Source organism: Cajanus cajan, chromosome 2 (assembly GCF_000230855.2).
Source record: "Cajanus cajan strain Asha chromosome 2, NIPB_CcT2T_4, whole genome shotgun sequence".
NCBI classification, from domain to species: domain Eukaryota; kingdom Viridiplantae; phylum Streptophyta; class Magnoliopsida; order Fabales; family Fabaceae; genus Cajanus; species Cajanus cajan.
Genome location: NC_138518.1, coordinates 12,413,534 through 12,428,919, shown reverse-complemented (window position 1 = coordinate 12,428,919; position 15,386 = coordinate 12,413,534). Strand labels below are relative to the sequence as shown.

The window sequence follows — 15,386 nt, the reverse complement described above, 5'->3', positions numbered from 1 at the left end:
TCTCTCTTGAATTTGTTACTATTATCCTCCCCCTTTTATGACTCAACAATTATTTTATTTCTTTTTTATACTATGAATTTTATTTTTTAATCTTTATATTGTGAAATTAACACCTTTTTATATTTTAAAAAAGAAAATGAACATAAGACATTGCAATATCTTAGAATTTAATACTAAAAATATTTTTTCACAGGTGAATAATTGAAAGCAATTAAAAAATTTTAAAAATTATTTTGTACTTGTAACAAATTTTAGATATTTTCTTTTCTCCTAATTGATGTTTGTAAATTTCTAAGATATTTTAAATGAATAAAAGTGTATGAAAGACAAACTTTCACTCAATTATCAATATAAAATACAGGGACATATTTAGTTATAAGAGAGTGGGCTAGTTGTCCCACTATTTTTTTTAATCATTTATAAATTTATAAATAAAATATTTTAAATCACAAATTATAAAAAACTTGAAATGTTGTTTAGAATAATTTTTAGCATGTGTAGCACTACATAACTTTCTTCGTAAAGAATGTCATTCTGATGAATTTTTAATTGGAGTAGTGGATGAACCTTCATCTTCAACATTATTGATTAATGAAAATCATAATTTTGAGTCTATTATTAAAACCCAAGAGCAAAAGTGAAAAGATGCTAATATTTGGAGGATTAGTATAACTATGAAGATGTGGGTGAATGCTATTTAGAAAGATATATACTACGAAGAATTATTATTATTATTATTATTTATCCAGACATTGTTATTTTTTTTATTATTTTTGTCTTTGACTCTTTTTAAATTTAAATGTATGAAAAAAATTGTAAACTCTTATCGTATATCAAAAATCTACGAAATTCTACAAAGTTCATAAAGTCCTATAGAATCCATTAAAATCCTAACTTAAAAGTCTTGCATAATCCATTAAAATCTTTATTTAAAGTCTTGCGAAATTCGACAAAGTCTTATAAGTCATGAAAATCCTGTAAAGTCTTTTAAAATCCGTAGGAATTTTTTCAACTTAAAAAGCCCTTTAAAATCCTAATTAAATACAATCCACTTAGTTTCCTATGTTTGATAGCTATTTAAAAAAAAAAATCCTCAAAAATGTAGTTTCCTAAAAATAATTTTTTTATCTCACTTTCCCACATAAACATTCTCGTGAGAAGTGAGAATCTAACTTTCTTGAGTTAGGAAAAAAAATTAATGCATATAAAAAGATTATAGTATTTTTTTTAAAACATAAAATCTCTCACTCTTTCTATTTTTCTCTGTCTCTATCTCTCTCATCCCTCCCTTTCTCTCTCTCTCTCTTTCACTCCCCCTCTCTTCCTCTCTCCCTCTCCATCTCTCTCTGTCTCTTTCTCTCTCTCTTTCTTTCTCCCTATCTCTCTCTCTCCTTCGCTCCCTCCCTCCCATTTTATTTTTCTCTTACTTTCTTGTATATCATTATTTATTGAGCTTGTCAATTTTAATAATATTATTAAAGTCTATTTTATTTCTATAAGTTAATGGTATTTGTTAATATTTTTAATTAATTAATTAATTTGAATTAAATGAAATATATGTTTTTATCCTTCTTAATTATCATGTAACATTTTTCTTTGTTTATTTTTTTGTTAGTCGCAATGAGGATTGAACCTAAACTCCCATACTTCTAATTATCTCAACCCCTCCCCACCCAACCACTATAGGATAACCCTAGTGGTTTTATATTTGTAATAAGATTTAAGTAAATAAATATATTTAATAAATTTATTTTAATAAATGATATTTTTGTAAAAAAATATTTACATTCCGAAGAATATAATAGTGTAACCAAACATGAAAATCTCTAATTCCCGAGAATCCTATATGAATATTCTCAGGAACCTTTATGAGTAACTAAATATATTTTAGTTATTCCCATTTCTAGAAATCCTGATTCCTGAATATGAAAAAATTTCTCTCTTATCAAACATCCTCAAGGATTAAGTTATGTTTTTTAATCATTTTAATTTTTAGGTTGATCAAGGTTAATAAATACACCACCTTAATTCTTTTGTTTTCTGCATAAATTACATATAAAATTATTGTTTTATTTCTAATTACCAAATAACGTTATTTTTATATATATAATTAATTAGTATTAAGTAACTGATAATTTTTATTAGTAATTATATACATTATTAATTAAATTAATCGTCCTCAAATAAATAATTACATTAATTATAAATTAAGATATTAAATTTAATTAAAATGTTTGTTATAGATAATATTAAATAGAAATTATTTATTATTAATTATAAACAGAAACAAAAGTAATATATGATTATTGATTATATTTAAAAATATATGTTTATTAGTATTAAACGTTTATTGATCTTATTATTGATTATTAACCATTAATAATTATCATAAATAATTTCATTTATTAGATAATTATTAATAATTAAATGTATTAATAAAATTTTATTTAATATATTTAAAAATAAAGTTAAAAATATTTTATTGACACTTTAAAAATATTAAAATAAGAAATGTATAACTATAAGAGTTATTTGATAAGGTACAAAAATTTGTTTACCAAACATTCTAGAAAAATAATTAAAAGTAGGTCTGATTTTCAATAATATTTTTTATTATAATTTTTTTCTACCTTTTCCATTTACCTTTATTTTTACTGGTTTGAAAATGATAATCTAACTTCATACAGAAAAATATGTAATTGAATTTGAATTAAATAATTTTAATGAATTCATACACAAAAATATGTAATTGAATTTAAATTAAATAATTTTAATGAATCTACTAATGAATATTATATTATAAGAATTGTATAAATTTTATCTTTTTAATTGAATTATTATTTGCAAATTGGTTTAGAAAAGAAAATTGTACAATTACATAATGATAATAATATATGTCCTTTCAATTATAATAATATATTTCTGGCAAATATTATGACATTTTTTCAGTGCTATAATGTTTATCATTCATATCTTTAATTTCATTTAGCATCTTATAATTCAATGATATTCAAAATAAAATATAATTAATATATGGAAAATTAGTTTTTTCAATTTGTCTCATGAATCATGTTAATAACAAACGAACCAGAAAAACGAAGATTACAGTAAACATTCAAATTCACATTCAAATGAACAGATAATCATAAAATTTTTACACATTGATTTGAATTAATAAAACGAAGTATTAAATAATTTTTAATTTTTTGTTAAAATTTAGAGATTTAATTTATACATTAAGATCTTTGAATTCAACGATTGAATCGTTGAAATTTGATATAAAACATAAGTTACTTAAAATAATTACAGATCTCTCCTTATATATATATATATATATATATATATATATATATATATCTTCCATGTATATTTACTATTTTAATTTATTTTATATTTATTAAATATAATAATTTAATATAATTTTAATCTCTTTAAAATATAATATATACATTTTTTAATCTGTAAACATCTAGTTTCACTTTAATGCAAGCCGATAAATATTACTTGCACCATGTTTTCTCATAAATTGTGCATAAACTATTATTGTGGTTGCATTTAAGTTTGAAAAAAGCCGTGTAAGTTCGAATGGGACTAATTGAATTCATTTATAGTCAAATACTAAAATCACACAAGCAGATTTTCCAGTTATCATTCTTAATTTGACATTTTTCTCTCACTTTTATTGTAAAAAATTAAAATTAATAAAAGAAAATCATACATGTTAGGTGTCATAATTTTAGTTCTGTATAAGAAAGATTATATATTTTCAAATTACACAGCTTGTAAGAAAATGTGGTGCAAGTGACATTACTCTTCTAAGATGTATGCATGACCTTGGTTCTGGGTTCTGACTTCAGCTTATGCATGACTAATTCAAAAACTAGTGGGAATAAAGATAATGATATCAATCTTTAGATTCCTTAAAATCAATTAACATTTTAGTGAAGTTGCCTTACGTACATAAGTTGTATTTCCAAAATTGAGACGGGAGATGTAAGATTTTCCAACACCCCCTTTCACATTTGCTTTCGAGACTAGGCTATACATAAAGATGAGTTATAAACTCTAATATCACGTTAAATTCACATTGAGTGAAATTGCCTTATAGAAATATATGTTGTGTCAAGAATTGATGAAGAATATGCGAGACTATCCAACAACAAAAAATAATAGTCAAAACAGAGGACTAAGAAAGAAGAACCCTTTTAGCATGAGATTAATTATTGGTCCATTATAGAAAAAAGAAAAGCATGATGCACACACACACATACCCCTTATGTTTTGACTTTGGCTTTGATGACATAGTAGCGGTCGGAAGATAGAGAGGGTGATCAGGCACAGGAAGAAACCAAACGTTGGTGTTTGAAGTTTGTTGATACTCTGATGTATGAGTAATTGAGAAAATTTTGTCTTGAGGGAAAGGTAGTTTCTTAATGTTCTTACGCCTAGTATAGATGCCAACAACGCATGTGTTCTGTTTCTGCTTCCTCATATGTGATCACAATATAACCTGAATATGGACCATCTGGTGGTGGCATTGATAGAGTACTTGGAGTTCTTCTCTACATAGACAAAGGCCTAGTTACATACATCTTTCTATAACTCTCTCAATTCAATGAGTGTGTCAAAGAGCCACAATTCAAACTGAAACCAATGGAGAATTTATCAGTTTCAGATCCTTATGAATGAAGATATAGAAATCAGAAGACACATTAAAGTTCTATAAGGATAACGTATCAATTATTAATTGGAGTGCATGTAATTTTTATATGTCACATTTTTTTTTGTTATAAATATGATATTGATACAAAATATCATCTGACGAAAAGTAATAACTAATCTTTTAATAGAAATCATAAGTCTATATAAGGTGGATATTCCTCTTCTTATAAAGTTTATTTCATATTCAAAGTCGGGATTCAAATTCTGAACAACTTGATTAAGGAAAACAAATTGTTAACACTTATATTAACCAATATTAGTTTCATATGCCACATTAAGCTCAGTACTAAACTTTCATAATAATTATGCTATACTACACGTTTTAATCGGTAAAGATTAAAGAGAAAAAAAGATTAAAAAAAAAGAACACTACTTTTACTTTAATTCACTACTAGATTTTAATTCTTTAACAACATTTTCTTGTTTATATTTGTTAAAATGTTACTATATATTAAATAAATAGGTTATTTTGCAACACTTTTTTAAAAAATGTCATTATAGATAAAGTAACATTTTCTATTTCAATATTATTCTTTCTAATTGTTTTTAAAATCAAAGTTTCATATCGAGTAAAAAAATTCACATAAGTTATTTTGCAACATTTTTTTTTAAAAAATGTTACTATAATTGCTTCTAAAATCAAAGTCCCACGTCGAGTAAAAAAAATATTTTTCTTATAACAAATTATTTCTCATAATTAAAGTCTCACATCGAATAGATTAATGACTCATAAAGAGTATATATAACCATATAGTTATACTTAATTAAGATAAATGGAATTTGATATTTTATATATAATTAGCGGTAACTAATTAAGAATTAAGAATTAAGAATGTCTTCTCCTAAAAAATAATTAAGAATGTCTTTGATCGTCTCTCAAAAAACTCTTAGGAGTTTAAGAGACATAAAATTATATCTAAATTAAAATTAATTATCATTTTATAAAAATAACAAAATATTGGCAACATCATTAAAATGTTATAAAAATACTACTTTGATAACATTTGAAAAATGTTGCCTAATTATATAAAAATGTTATTAAAAGTCTTTAGTAACATAGACTATATACAATATTTAACAATATGTTACTAAAACAAATTAGTAACATTTATATATAATTAAGTAACATTTTTCAAATATTACTAAAAATTATTTGTGTTGTAGTAATATAATAATGTCGAGTTTCTTTTATTTTCTTATTGTTTTTGATAGTATTTGCCAGGAACACAAAAATCAACTGTATTAGTGAACAAAATATTGTTGTTTGCACATAATTGATAGCCAAAATTGCATAATGGCCGTGTTTACATTTGAAATTAAAATGTTTGAGAATTATTATTGAGATATAGTAAAAAGTAGTTATTTTGTATTGTTCAGGTGTAGACTTGTACATTTAAATGAATTTGGAGTATATAATGAAAGTAGCACCACTCAACCGGATTACTAAAAAGAAAAAGGTTGTGCCACTAAATTTAGTGAAGTTTCAAAAAATTAGTGGACTCTGACGATTATATTAGTGCTTCTTATCTCAGCTTTTCAAATCAGCTTTTCCCCTAGTTTAATAATATCATGAATTAGGAAGAATTATATACAAGAATCCTATGCAGCTAATTATATTTATATACGTAGCCTCTCCTTTCCTATTGTGTAATAGTCCAAGAAGCTACTATGGCCTGTGATACTGCTTTCTAAAGTTGCCAGAAACAAAATGCTGCAATATTTTGTAAAAGTAGCTGTTCTCTACACTATCACTATATCTTATTAAATGTTATTTTTACCATAATTTTAGTATCAGCTGTGCTTTCTTTGCTAAAGTAGAAATTATATTTTGATTGTTAACAGATGATTTTCAGTATAACCATCCCCTTTTTTCAATAAGGAGTCCATATTAATATAAGAAGAAAAGCAAGTGTTTATCATGTAAGCGGTTGTGTATAAGTTGTTTCTATAGCTGAAGAAAAATAAAGTTAAATTGTTTCATATATATATATATAAATTACAAGTCGTATATGTTACACAAGTAGTTATGGAGATTGGGAAGAGAGGACCATGAGGCAACACATTTAACGCGACGCATATTTTGAAAACAAACGCAGCTTAGAATTATATAAAGCTTGTTATGGGGGATATTCCATGGCCTCTACTTAGCCACTAGTCTTATCAAGAAAGGTTGTTATCCTAGACACTCTTCTTTTCCTCTAATCGACTAAATCTGGTCTATCTCACCTTCCATTGAACTCTTTCTTGGATGCATATCCAATTTTCAGTTATATGTTCCTTTCCATTATTTTCATTTTTCTCCACACTTATTATAGTCTAGACTAGACTTCTTGCTAATCGATCCTCAGTGGTCTTTCCACCAGGGTTCTAGTATCACTTTTACTTCTTTCTTTTGCTATGTGTAAAATACTAACAAAAAAAAATATCAAAAAATACTTAAAAATTTCAAATATTCTATTAAATAAGAAAAATAAATTTATAATAATTACATAATAAAAAATCAAATCACCTATTGAGAATATGAAAATTGTGAATGTCAAAAACATTAAAGATAATAGAAATTGAGAAAATTTATTTTCATCAAGAAGCACAACAAGCAGTCCCAGTGAAGTGGATAGTTTAAATTAAGTAAACACAAGACCTTAACCTTTGAAGTTCATAAGGAGACATCAAAGAATACAAATGCACATCTTAATACGTTGCTAAAAAGACATTAAAGAGGTGAAAACACAAAGGAGCAAACAATTCAAATAATTGTACATTGCTACATGTTTGTCAAATCTTATTATAATAAACTAAACTTTGTTGTGAACATAAATGAAAGGAAGAAGCATTGACGTCTTCAAATACAGCTTACAGGAAGCTAGCTTCAAATTTTGGATCTGACTGACAAGAGTCCTGATCACAAGGAAGAACGTAATTTTCAGTTTCAGAATAAAACACATTGTGCAATAGTAGTACCACAAAATAAGATGAAAAAAAATGATATATGTATAAAATGAAATATTCCTGAAATCAATGTCCCTCTTTAACAGCCTTGGGCACTTCAAACACCGGACTAATACAATATCATGGATAAGCTAGTAGAAACCATGTCAATTTATATTGAAGCGATCCAAACTATTCAAGGAAAAAAGTAATTTGAATTCTTAATAAATTGAAACATATGAGGTGATACCTCAGTTTTGATAACTTGAGCAATGTAAACTATTATTGAATGTTAGGGCAGGATAGAGGCAACAAAAAAAATTGTTATCTTGAATATATAAGGAGTGAAACAGAGGAGAAATCCTGAAATTTATTTGACAATGTTTGGATGTTTAAAATCCTAAAATATCGTGAAATGAACATTTTTTTTGTTTGTATTTTTTAAAACTATAACCAGGCTGGACATACAGGTTTATATAGTTTGGCAAAAGTATGTTAAAATTCCCGCATGAAAGGGTAACGTTATTTGTACAAATATAAATAGGAATAAAATCAAGAATATACCTGCACCACAATCATAATATATTATTCACCGCCACACTTTAACAAGGGGAATGTGTGCTATTTTTGACCAGTCCTCTCCTGTGTCCTTCTCACATCGCTTCTGTAACATTGGGCAATTGTTGATGTACAAACGTTCAAGATTGCTAAGGCTTAGGCTCGTTGGAAGACACCTCAAATTGGAACACTCTCTAATCTCCAATAGTTGAAGCAAGGGAAGGTTTCCAAAGCAATCAGGCAAGGATTCCATGTTTGGAAGATTTATTAATGATAAGCTCTTGAGGGAAGTCATATGTTGTAAAGCATAATGCAAACCTTCCACATCGCATGTGCCAATCGACAAATATTGAAGACATGTTAGGTGTTGTAAACCTGCCGACACACTGAACTTGCGACACTTGTAAATTCCTAATTTCTCGAGAGAGTGCGACCCTTGTAGCAAAACCTGGAGGTTCTCGCAATCACGGAGATACAGACTTTTGATAGCATTATGGTTAAAGATTTCAGTTGGGAGTACTTCAAGTTTTGAGAGATAATATAACTTTAGTGTCTCTAGAGAAGCAACGTTTTGTAGCATCCAATCTGGAAAGCATGTTAACTCATCATTATGACTGAATTCCAGGGATTTAAGATTACTGAGTTTCTGAATTGAACTCTGTAAGTCTTGAAAGCATTTTCCTTGTATCCATAGACAATTGATAGATGGAAGACTAGGCAAACCCAATAATTTAGGACATTCAGATGTATGAAGTTTGGAAAGGCGAGGGAACATGCTTTCCCCATCCTCCCTTGATAACCTTATTAGGTTTGGCAGGCTACTTAAGGACAGGGATTCTAGAGCCAAGAAAACCGCTCCATCATCATATGACTCCTCGAATAGGTATTCTACTTGAGTCATGTCACTTACGGTTAAATCCCTTAGAGAAGGTAGTTTTCCCAACACTGGAAGGTGTAAACAACTTCTACAACCAGACAACTCTAAAGAATTTAAATATTTGAAGGAAGGACTAGACATCCATTGGGGGAAATGGACACCTTTATAATTTGTCACTGTCAAACTCTGAAGTTTTTGGGTATCAGGTTGAAGCACTTCAAGAATCTGCTCAACATTATTTTGCAATTCAGACTCTTTATTTCTCTTCCATTCAAACCTCAACAACTTTAGTTGCTTGTTTGACATGTTGGCTTTTTTGGCATTCATTACGCTTTTTACTTTCTCCATATTCTTGATGAAAAGCTCTCCTTTAAGATTAAGTGCTTCCAATTCTTCCAAAAGGAACCCACTTTCCTTGCCAACAATGTACATGGTTAAACTTCTTAGGGAAGTCATCTTCCCTATGTGAGGAGGCAAGCTTGATAGTGAGATGCAACCAATCAAAGATAGTTGATGTAGTGCTTTTAACCGTATCAAACTGTTAGGCAACTTTTGGAGATCACTACAGCAATCTAATTTCAATGTTTGCAAATTCCACAATTCACATAACGATTCTGGTAGAGTTTTGAAGCTTCCACCGGAAAGATTCAAGTATCTTAGATGTTTTAAATTACCAATTGAAGATGACAATTTGTTTCTATTTACAAAGTCAAGCACACGTAGAGAATAAAATTTCAGCACACTAGAATGAAATCTTTCATCCGAATAATTCAACATTATACAGGTTCTCAATGATTTGACTTTAGGCAACTCGTGGCTACAATGCCTAGTGTCTGACAGATGGTAGATTCTTTTAGACAAAGTAGTAACATCGGTATGCTTTGTAATGCAACAAATCTCTTCCGCAACAGATTGTGCAAGATCATGAACAAGGTCATGTAACTTGAAACTTGTAACTTTGCCCAATTCATCTGTCTCAAGATCTTGAAAAAGTGATCTCCAATGTAATTCATGCCACACATCATCACCAATGTCTTGAGCATTTAACATTCTATTAGATGAAATGAATCCATTAGTCATCCAAAGTTCAATTAAATATTGCTTTCCAATTCTTTGATCTTTGGGAAATATTGCACAATAAGCAAAACATTGTCTGAGTTTTATTGGCAAGTTCAAGTAGCTTAATATTAGGGCAGGCATTATATTGTCTGATAAACTCCACACGTTGCTTTCCTTAACATTGAGCCATGCTTCTTCCTTTCTTTCAAAGCGTAAAAGACCTCCTAGTGTTGTTGCTGCAAGAGGCAATCCCCCACACTTCTTTACTATCTCCTTCCCTATGTTTTCAAGTTCTACCTGTATTACCTCATCTGATCCGAAGGCTCGATGTTTAAACAGTTCCCAACAATTTCCGTCAGATAACATTGATAATTCATGAGGATCAGTTGTTCCCATGATTGTTGCAACCTTTGAAAGACGAGTGGTAACCAAAACAAAAGTACCCTTTGCCCCACAAGACAAAACAGATTTCAACCTATTCCAATTCTCTTGCTCTTCATCTCACACATCATCCAAAACAAGTAAATATTTTTTTCTTTGAAGCAAATCATGAAGTTATTTTTGAAGTGGCTCTAGTTCCAAATCTCCACAGGCATTCCCAGATGCTGCTTGGATTATAGATTTTATCATTCTTTTTAAACTAAAGTCTTCTGAAACACATACCCAAATTTTTAGCTCAAAGTGTTTGACTACCCTCTCATGATTGAAGACAAGTTGGGCTAGTGTTGTTTTTCCAAGTCCGCCAGGTCCTTTGATTGGATACACTACTAAATCATTGTCAGAATGAGAAGCATCACCAACCATAAAGTCTACAATTTTATTCTTATCATTTTCTCTGCCATAGACTTGTAGTTCAGTGATGGAAGAGAAGGTTTGGCGCCAATCACGGACTTCACTTCTTCTCTCTAGAATCCTCTCAGTCAAATGAAGCTGCTCCTTTTCTTTAGCAATTTCATCTAATCTCTCTTTTATTCTTTCCATTCTCTTTGACATTTTGTGACGAAAAACATGTTTGGGATTAAAAGATGATAAGAAAGAGCATTGTACCTAATTTGATAGACTCAATTCTTCATAAGCACACTCATCCATGATGTCATCCAGCTCGAGAGCTACATCTTTTAGCTTTTGCAGCCAATTCTTGATAGCACTACTTGAGAATTGTTTCTCCTCAGCATCTTCAAGCGTAGCCTTGATTGCAGTGAACATGCTTTGAAGCCTCTCCATGTCTCGATCGAAACCCAGAAACAGTCCCATCTCTTTGCCAACAAGAGAGCTAAACTTTTCAAAGGCAACCCCAAGGATAGCCTCGGCCATCTTCCAAGTTCAAACTCACAGAATGGAAATTGAAGATAAGAGAGGTTGTGTAATCCAGAAATGGCAAAGCACTGATATGATCAAGTGAGGCATAAGAATGATAAAAAGCATAGGAGAAGTTTTGCGTAGACTTGGTAAGTCATCGTGGAACCCACAAGGAAATGTGTTATTGGAACAAAAGTTGCACGTCCCTCTTATAATTGGCTCCTCATATTGAAATTTCATGGAACCAACCACTAATTGGAAAAAAAGTTACACTGTACTCACACTTTAAAGTAGCACCATTTTAATATTAGCAAGAATCCTATGCCAGCTTTGGGAATAAAGTGGGTCATAAATTAGCAATACAAGAAGCCTATATGCCAACTTTGGGAATAATTAGGTTATAGGTTGAGAAAGGTTTAGATGAATTTGGTATTTAATTCAACTAAAATCTAATGGTTTAGATTAAATTGAGTTTTTATATATATATATATATATATATATATATATATATATATTTAAAAATTTAACCTAATTTAATTCTATTATAATTAAGTTAGATTGAGTTGAGTTAAATTAATTAAATCAATATAATTAATTTTTTTAATTTTAAATATTTTTATATAGATATGAATCATTTGATATTTTATTATAAATATAATTTAATTAATTTATAAAATAAATGATGATACAAATTTAATTTTAAAATAAATTTATTGATTTGTAATGTTAATATAAATTTAAACAACTAACATTAATACAAAATAAATTTTAAAATAATATGTTATATTATTACAATATTATTAATTTAACAGTACAAAAATTTGTTACCGAAAAAAAAAAAACCGTATATATTGTATTGAACAATTAATCATTTAAATGTTAATTTATTATTATTATTTATAATCAAGTTCGACCGAAACGTCGATTCACAAATTAAAAATGCAAAACTCAATATTTAATTCTTACGATACCAAATTTTTAATTGTTCAGGTTGAATGTGGGTTGAATACTTAAAAAACTTAATCCAAGACTCGTTCAATCAATTTAAGGTTTGAATCCGTTTGAATGTGTACTTATCCATACCCACTTAGACTTCTAATGTTGGCTTATATTAATATCTTGATTGTTAACAATGACTTTAAGTATATCATCACCTTCTCTTCAATAGAGTCCATATTGTTTTCATCATTATTAGATCAGTGTTAGGATTTACGAAGAATATTTTTGGATTAAAAAAATATGTCTTGATGAGGTTATATCATAAAGTCAAACTGTTACTAACGAGATATTAATAACAGGATGCGCGATTTATAAATAAATAGATATCATATATTTTAGAGAAATTAAAATTAATAAATTTTTTTTTATTAAATTATATAATAAGACGACTGTAAAATATTTATTTTGTATTTATGATTACGAAAGTTGTGAAAATTATTTATAAAAAAAAAAACGTTCTTCTATGGTGTCAAATTTATAAAATATAATTATAATCTTAATGAATATATAATTTAAATAAAGAAAAGTTTCAATTGGAACCTTTATAAAAAAGAAGAGTGCGTTTTGACTAAAAATAAATTTGTGTATAAAAATATTTTATGATCAAATAGATCAAGTTTTAAAAAGTCAATTAGAGTAATTTGTGTCAAGATCTTGAAAAAAAATAATACTTTATTTTAAATTGTTGTATTATTTTTTAGAAACAAAAAAGGTGAAGTAGGTTGAGTTTTAGAATAATAAGTTTAGTTAATATGATAAGGTAATAAACTATTTAAACATATATTGAATTGACTGTTATATGTATATTATATTTAAGATTTGTACCAAAAAAAAATATTATATTTAAGATAAAATAATAATGTTGATTAATATTGGCTAAAAATCTAGTTTCGTCTCTTATAATAATTGTTTGTTTCAATTTAGTCTCACTTTTATTTTTGGTCTCAATTTGGTCCCTAATAAAGTAATTAGTCTCAATTTATTCCCTAATAAATTAATTGGTTTCAATTTGGGACTTCCGTCCAAATTATTTAAACGGAGATAACTGTGTAGCCACGTGGATGCCACGTAGATGCATAGGTGGATGCGATGTGGATGTCAATTTTTTTGAAAACACATGGAACCAGAACGGTCCGTTCTGAAACCAGAACGGGTCGTTCTGGTTTCAGAACGGGCCGTTCTAGTTCTAGACTGCTAAGCATAAATGATCAATGATTATAGTTCACGGTTGTGAATCATGAAAGGAAAAAGACCCAAGGTACAAAGCATTTAAAACACTGAATTTGGTAATATTGTCAATGGAAATTGATAACTTCAATTGCTAAACAGTTAGGCTATATAGTATTATTAAGGACAATGCAATGTATCACTAAAGACAATGGTGGCAGATTTTATTTCATTTCAAACTGGAGTGAACCACTTACTACCAAATTGACACTATATAGTAAAGGATGAAATGACATAGTATTTTTTCTTGAAGTCATTAACAATGTACCCTAACAACAACAACCTGTTCTTGAAGAGGTAGAACCTGAAGTCAAGGAAGAGGATACACAGGACTAACATTTCACCACAACCATATGCAAGGACAGATCTAAATTAATCATAGTAGGGGCACTTGCCCCCACTAAAATTTTTTTCATTCTTTTTTTTTATATATAAAATATATATTATTAATTATATTTTAATTATGTTGTTATATCTAATATAATAAATATATTAATATTTTTTATATTTTATTTTATTGTTTAATTATTTTTTATTTTGTGGTAAAATTATCTTCATTTTTCATGAAGAAAAAATTTACTTACTTCAAGAGTAAGTCTTGATAGATTTATTCTATTTAATAATTAATGTTCTATATCAAATTTTTAAGAATTTAATTGTTAAATTAAAAAGTTTTTCATGTATAGATCAAATTTATAAAAATTTTAAAAAAATTAAAAATCATATGATACTTCGTTAAATTAATTCAAATTAACATATAAAATATTTTTGTTTTAAATAAATGTAAAAATTTAGAGGACACTAAAAGAAAACAAATTAATAATTTTATTATATTTATCCTATTTTAATTTTTATCATTTTATTCCTCTAATTTTAAATAAGTTGCAAAAAATTATAAAATGACACTTAATAAAATTATTCTCAGTCTTGGAACGAGCTGTTCTGAATCCAGAACGGCCCGTTCTGAAACCAGAACGGCCCGTTTTGGTTTCAGAACGGACCGTTTTGATGTACCGGTGGTGTGTTAATTTTGCATTTAGAATGACCCGTTTCAGATGCAAAATTAACACACCAAGAGTGCATCTAGAACGACCCGTTCTAGTTTTAGAATGGGCCGTTCTAGTTCCAGGTGTTTTCACAAAATTTGGCGTCGGCATCCACGTGGCCAACAGTTAACTCCGTTTAAATAATTTGGACGAAAGTCCCAAATTGAAACTAATTAACTTATGGGGGACCAAACTGAGACCAAAAATAAAAGTGGGACTAAATTGAAACCAACAATTATTATAAGAGACCAAAATAGGTTTTTAGCCATTAATATTTGAAAATTAGTTAAGTTTAAAGATGTCTTTAATCCCTTAAATTTAAGATAAATTTGTTTCTGGTCTCTCAAATTTAAAATAATTGTTTTTTAATTATTGTAATTTTTAAAAATCTTGTTTTAGTCTTTTGTCACTAATAACATATCTGAAAGTGACAAATTAAGACAATTATGCAATATCAATTAGATTTAATATGATATTTTCACTAATAAAAATACTAATAAGTAGATTTTATGCAATAAGATTTTTTATAAAATTATAGAGATAACAATTTTAAATTTGAGGGACCAAAAATAAATTTATCCTAAATTTGATGAACTAAAAACATATTTAATCAAATTAGTTATTATTATATATAATTATATATTGATCATTATTTAAGAAATTTATTAAAT

General features: G+C 27.8%; 1 protein-coding gene across 1 annotated transcript; it reads right to left on the bottom strand.

The window, feature by feature from the left end:
- Nucleotides 1–4,241: 4,241 nt before the first annotated feature.
- On the bottom strand, nt 4,242–11,615 carry LOC109818790 (disease resistance protein RGA2). Its single transcript, XM_083067909.1, is given in 2 exon segments — nt 4,242–4,560; nt 8,215–11,615. A coding segment is annotated over 1 exon segment (3,219 nt). The 5' UTR covers nt 11,459–11,615; the 3' UTR covers nt 4,242–4,560; nt 8,215–8,239.
- Between the last annotated feature and the right edge of the window lie 3,771 nt (nt 11,616–15,386).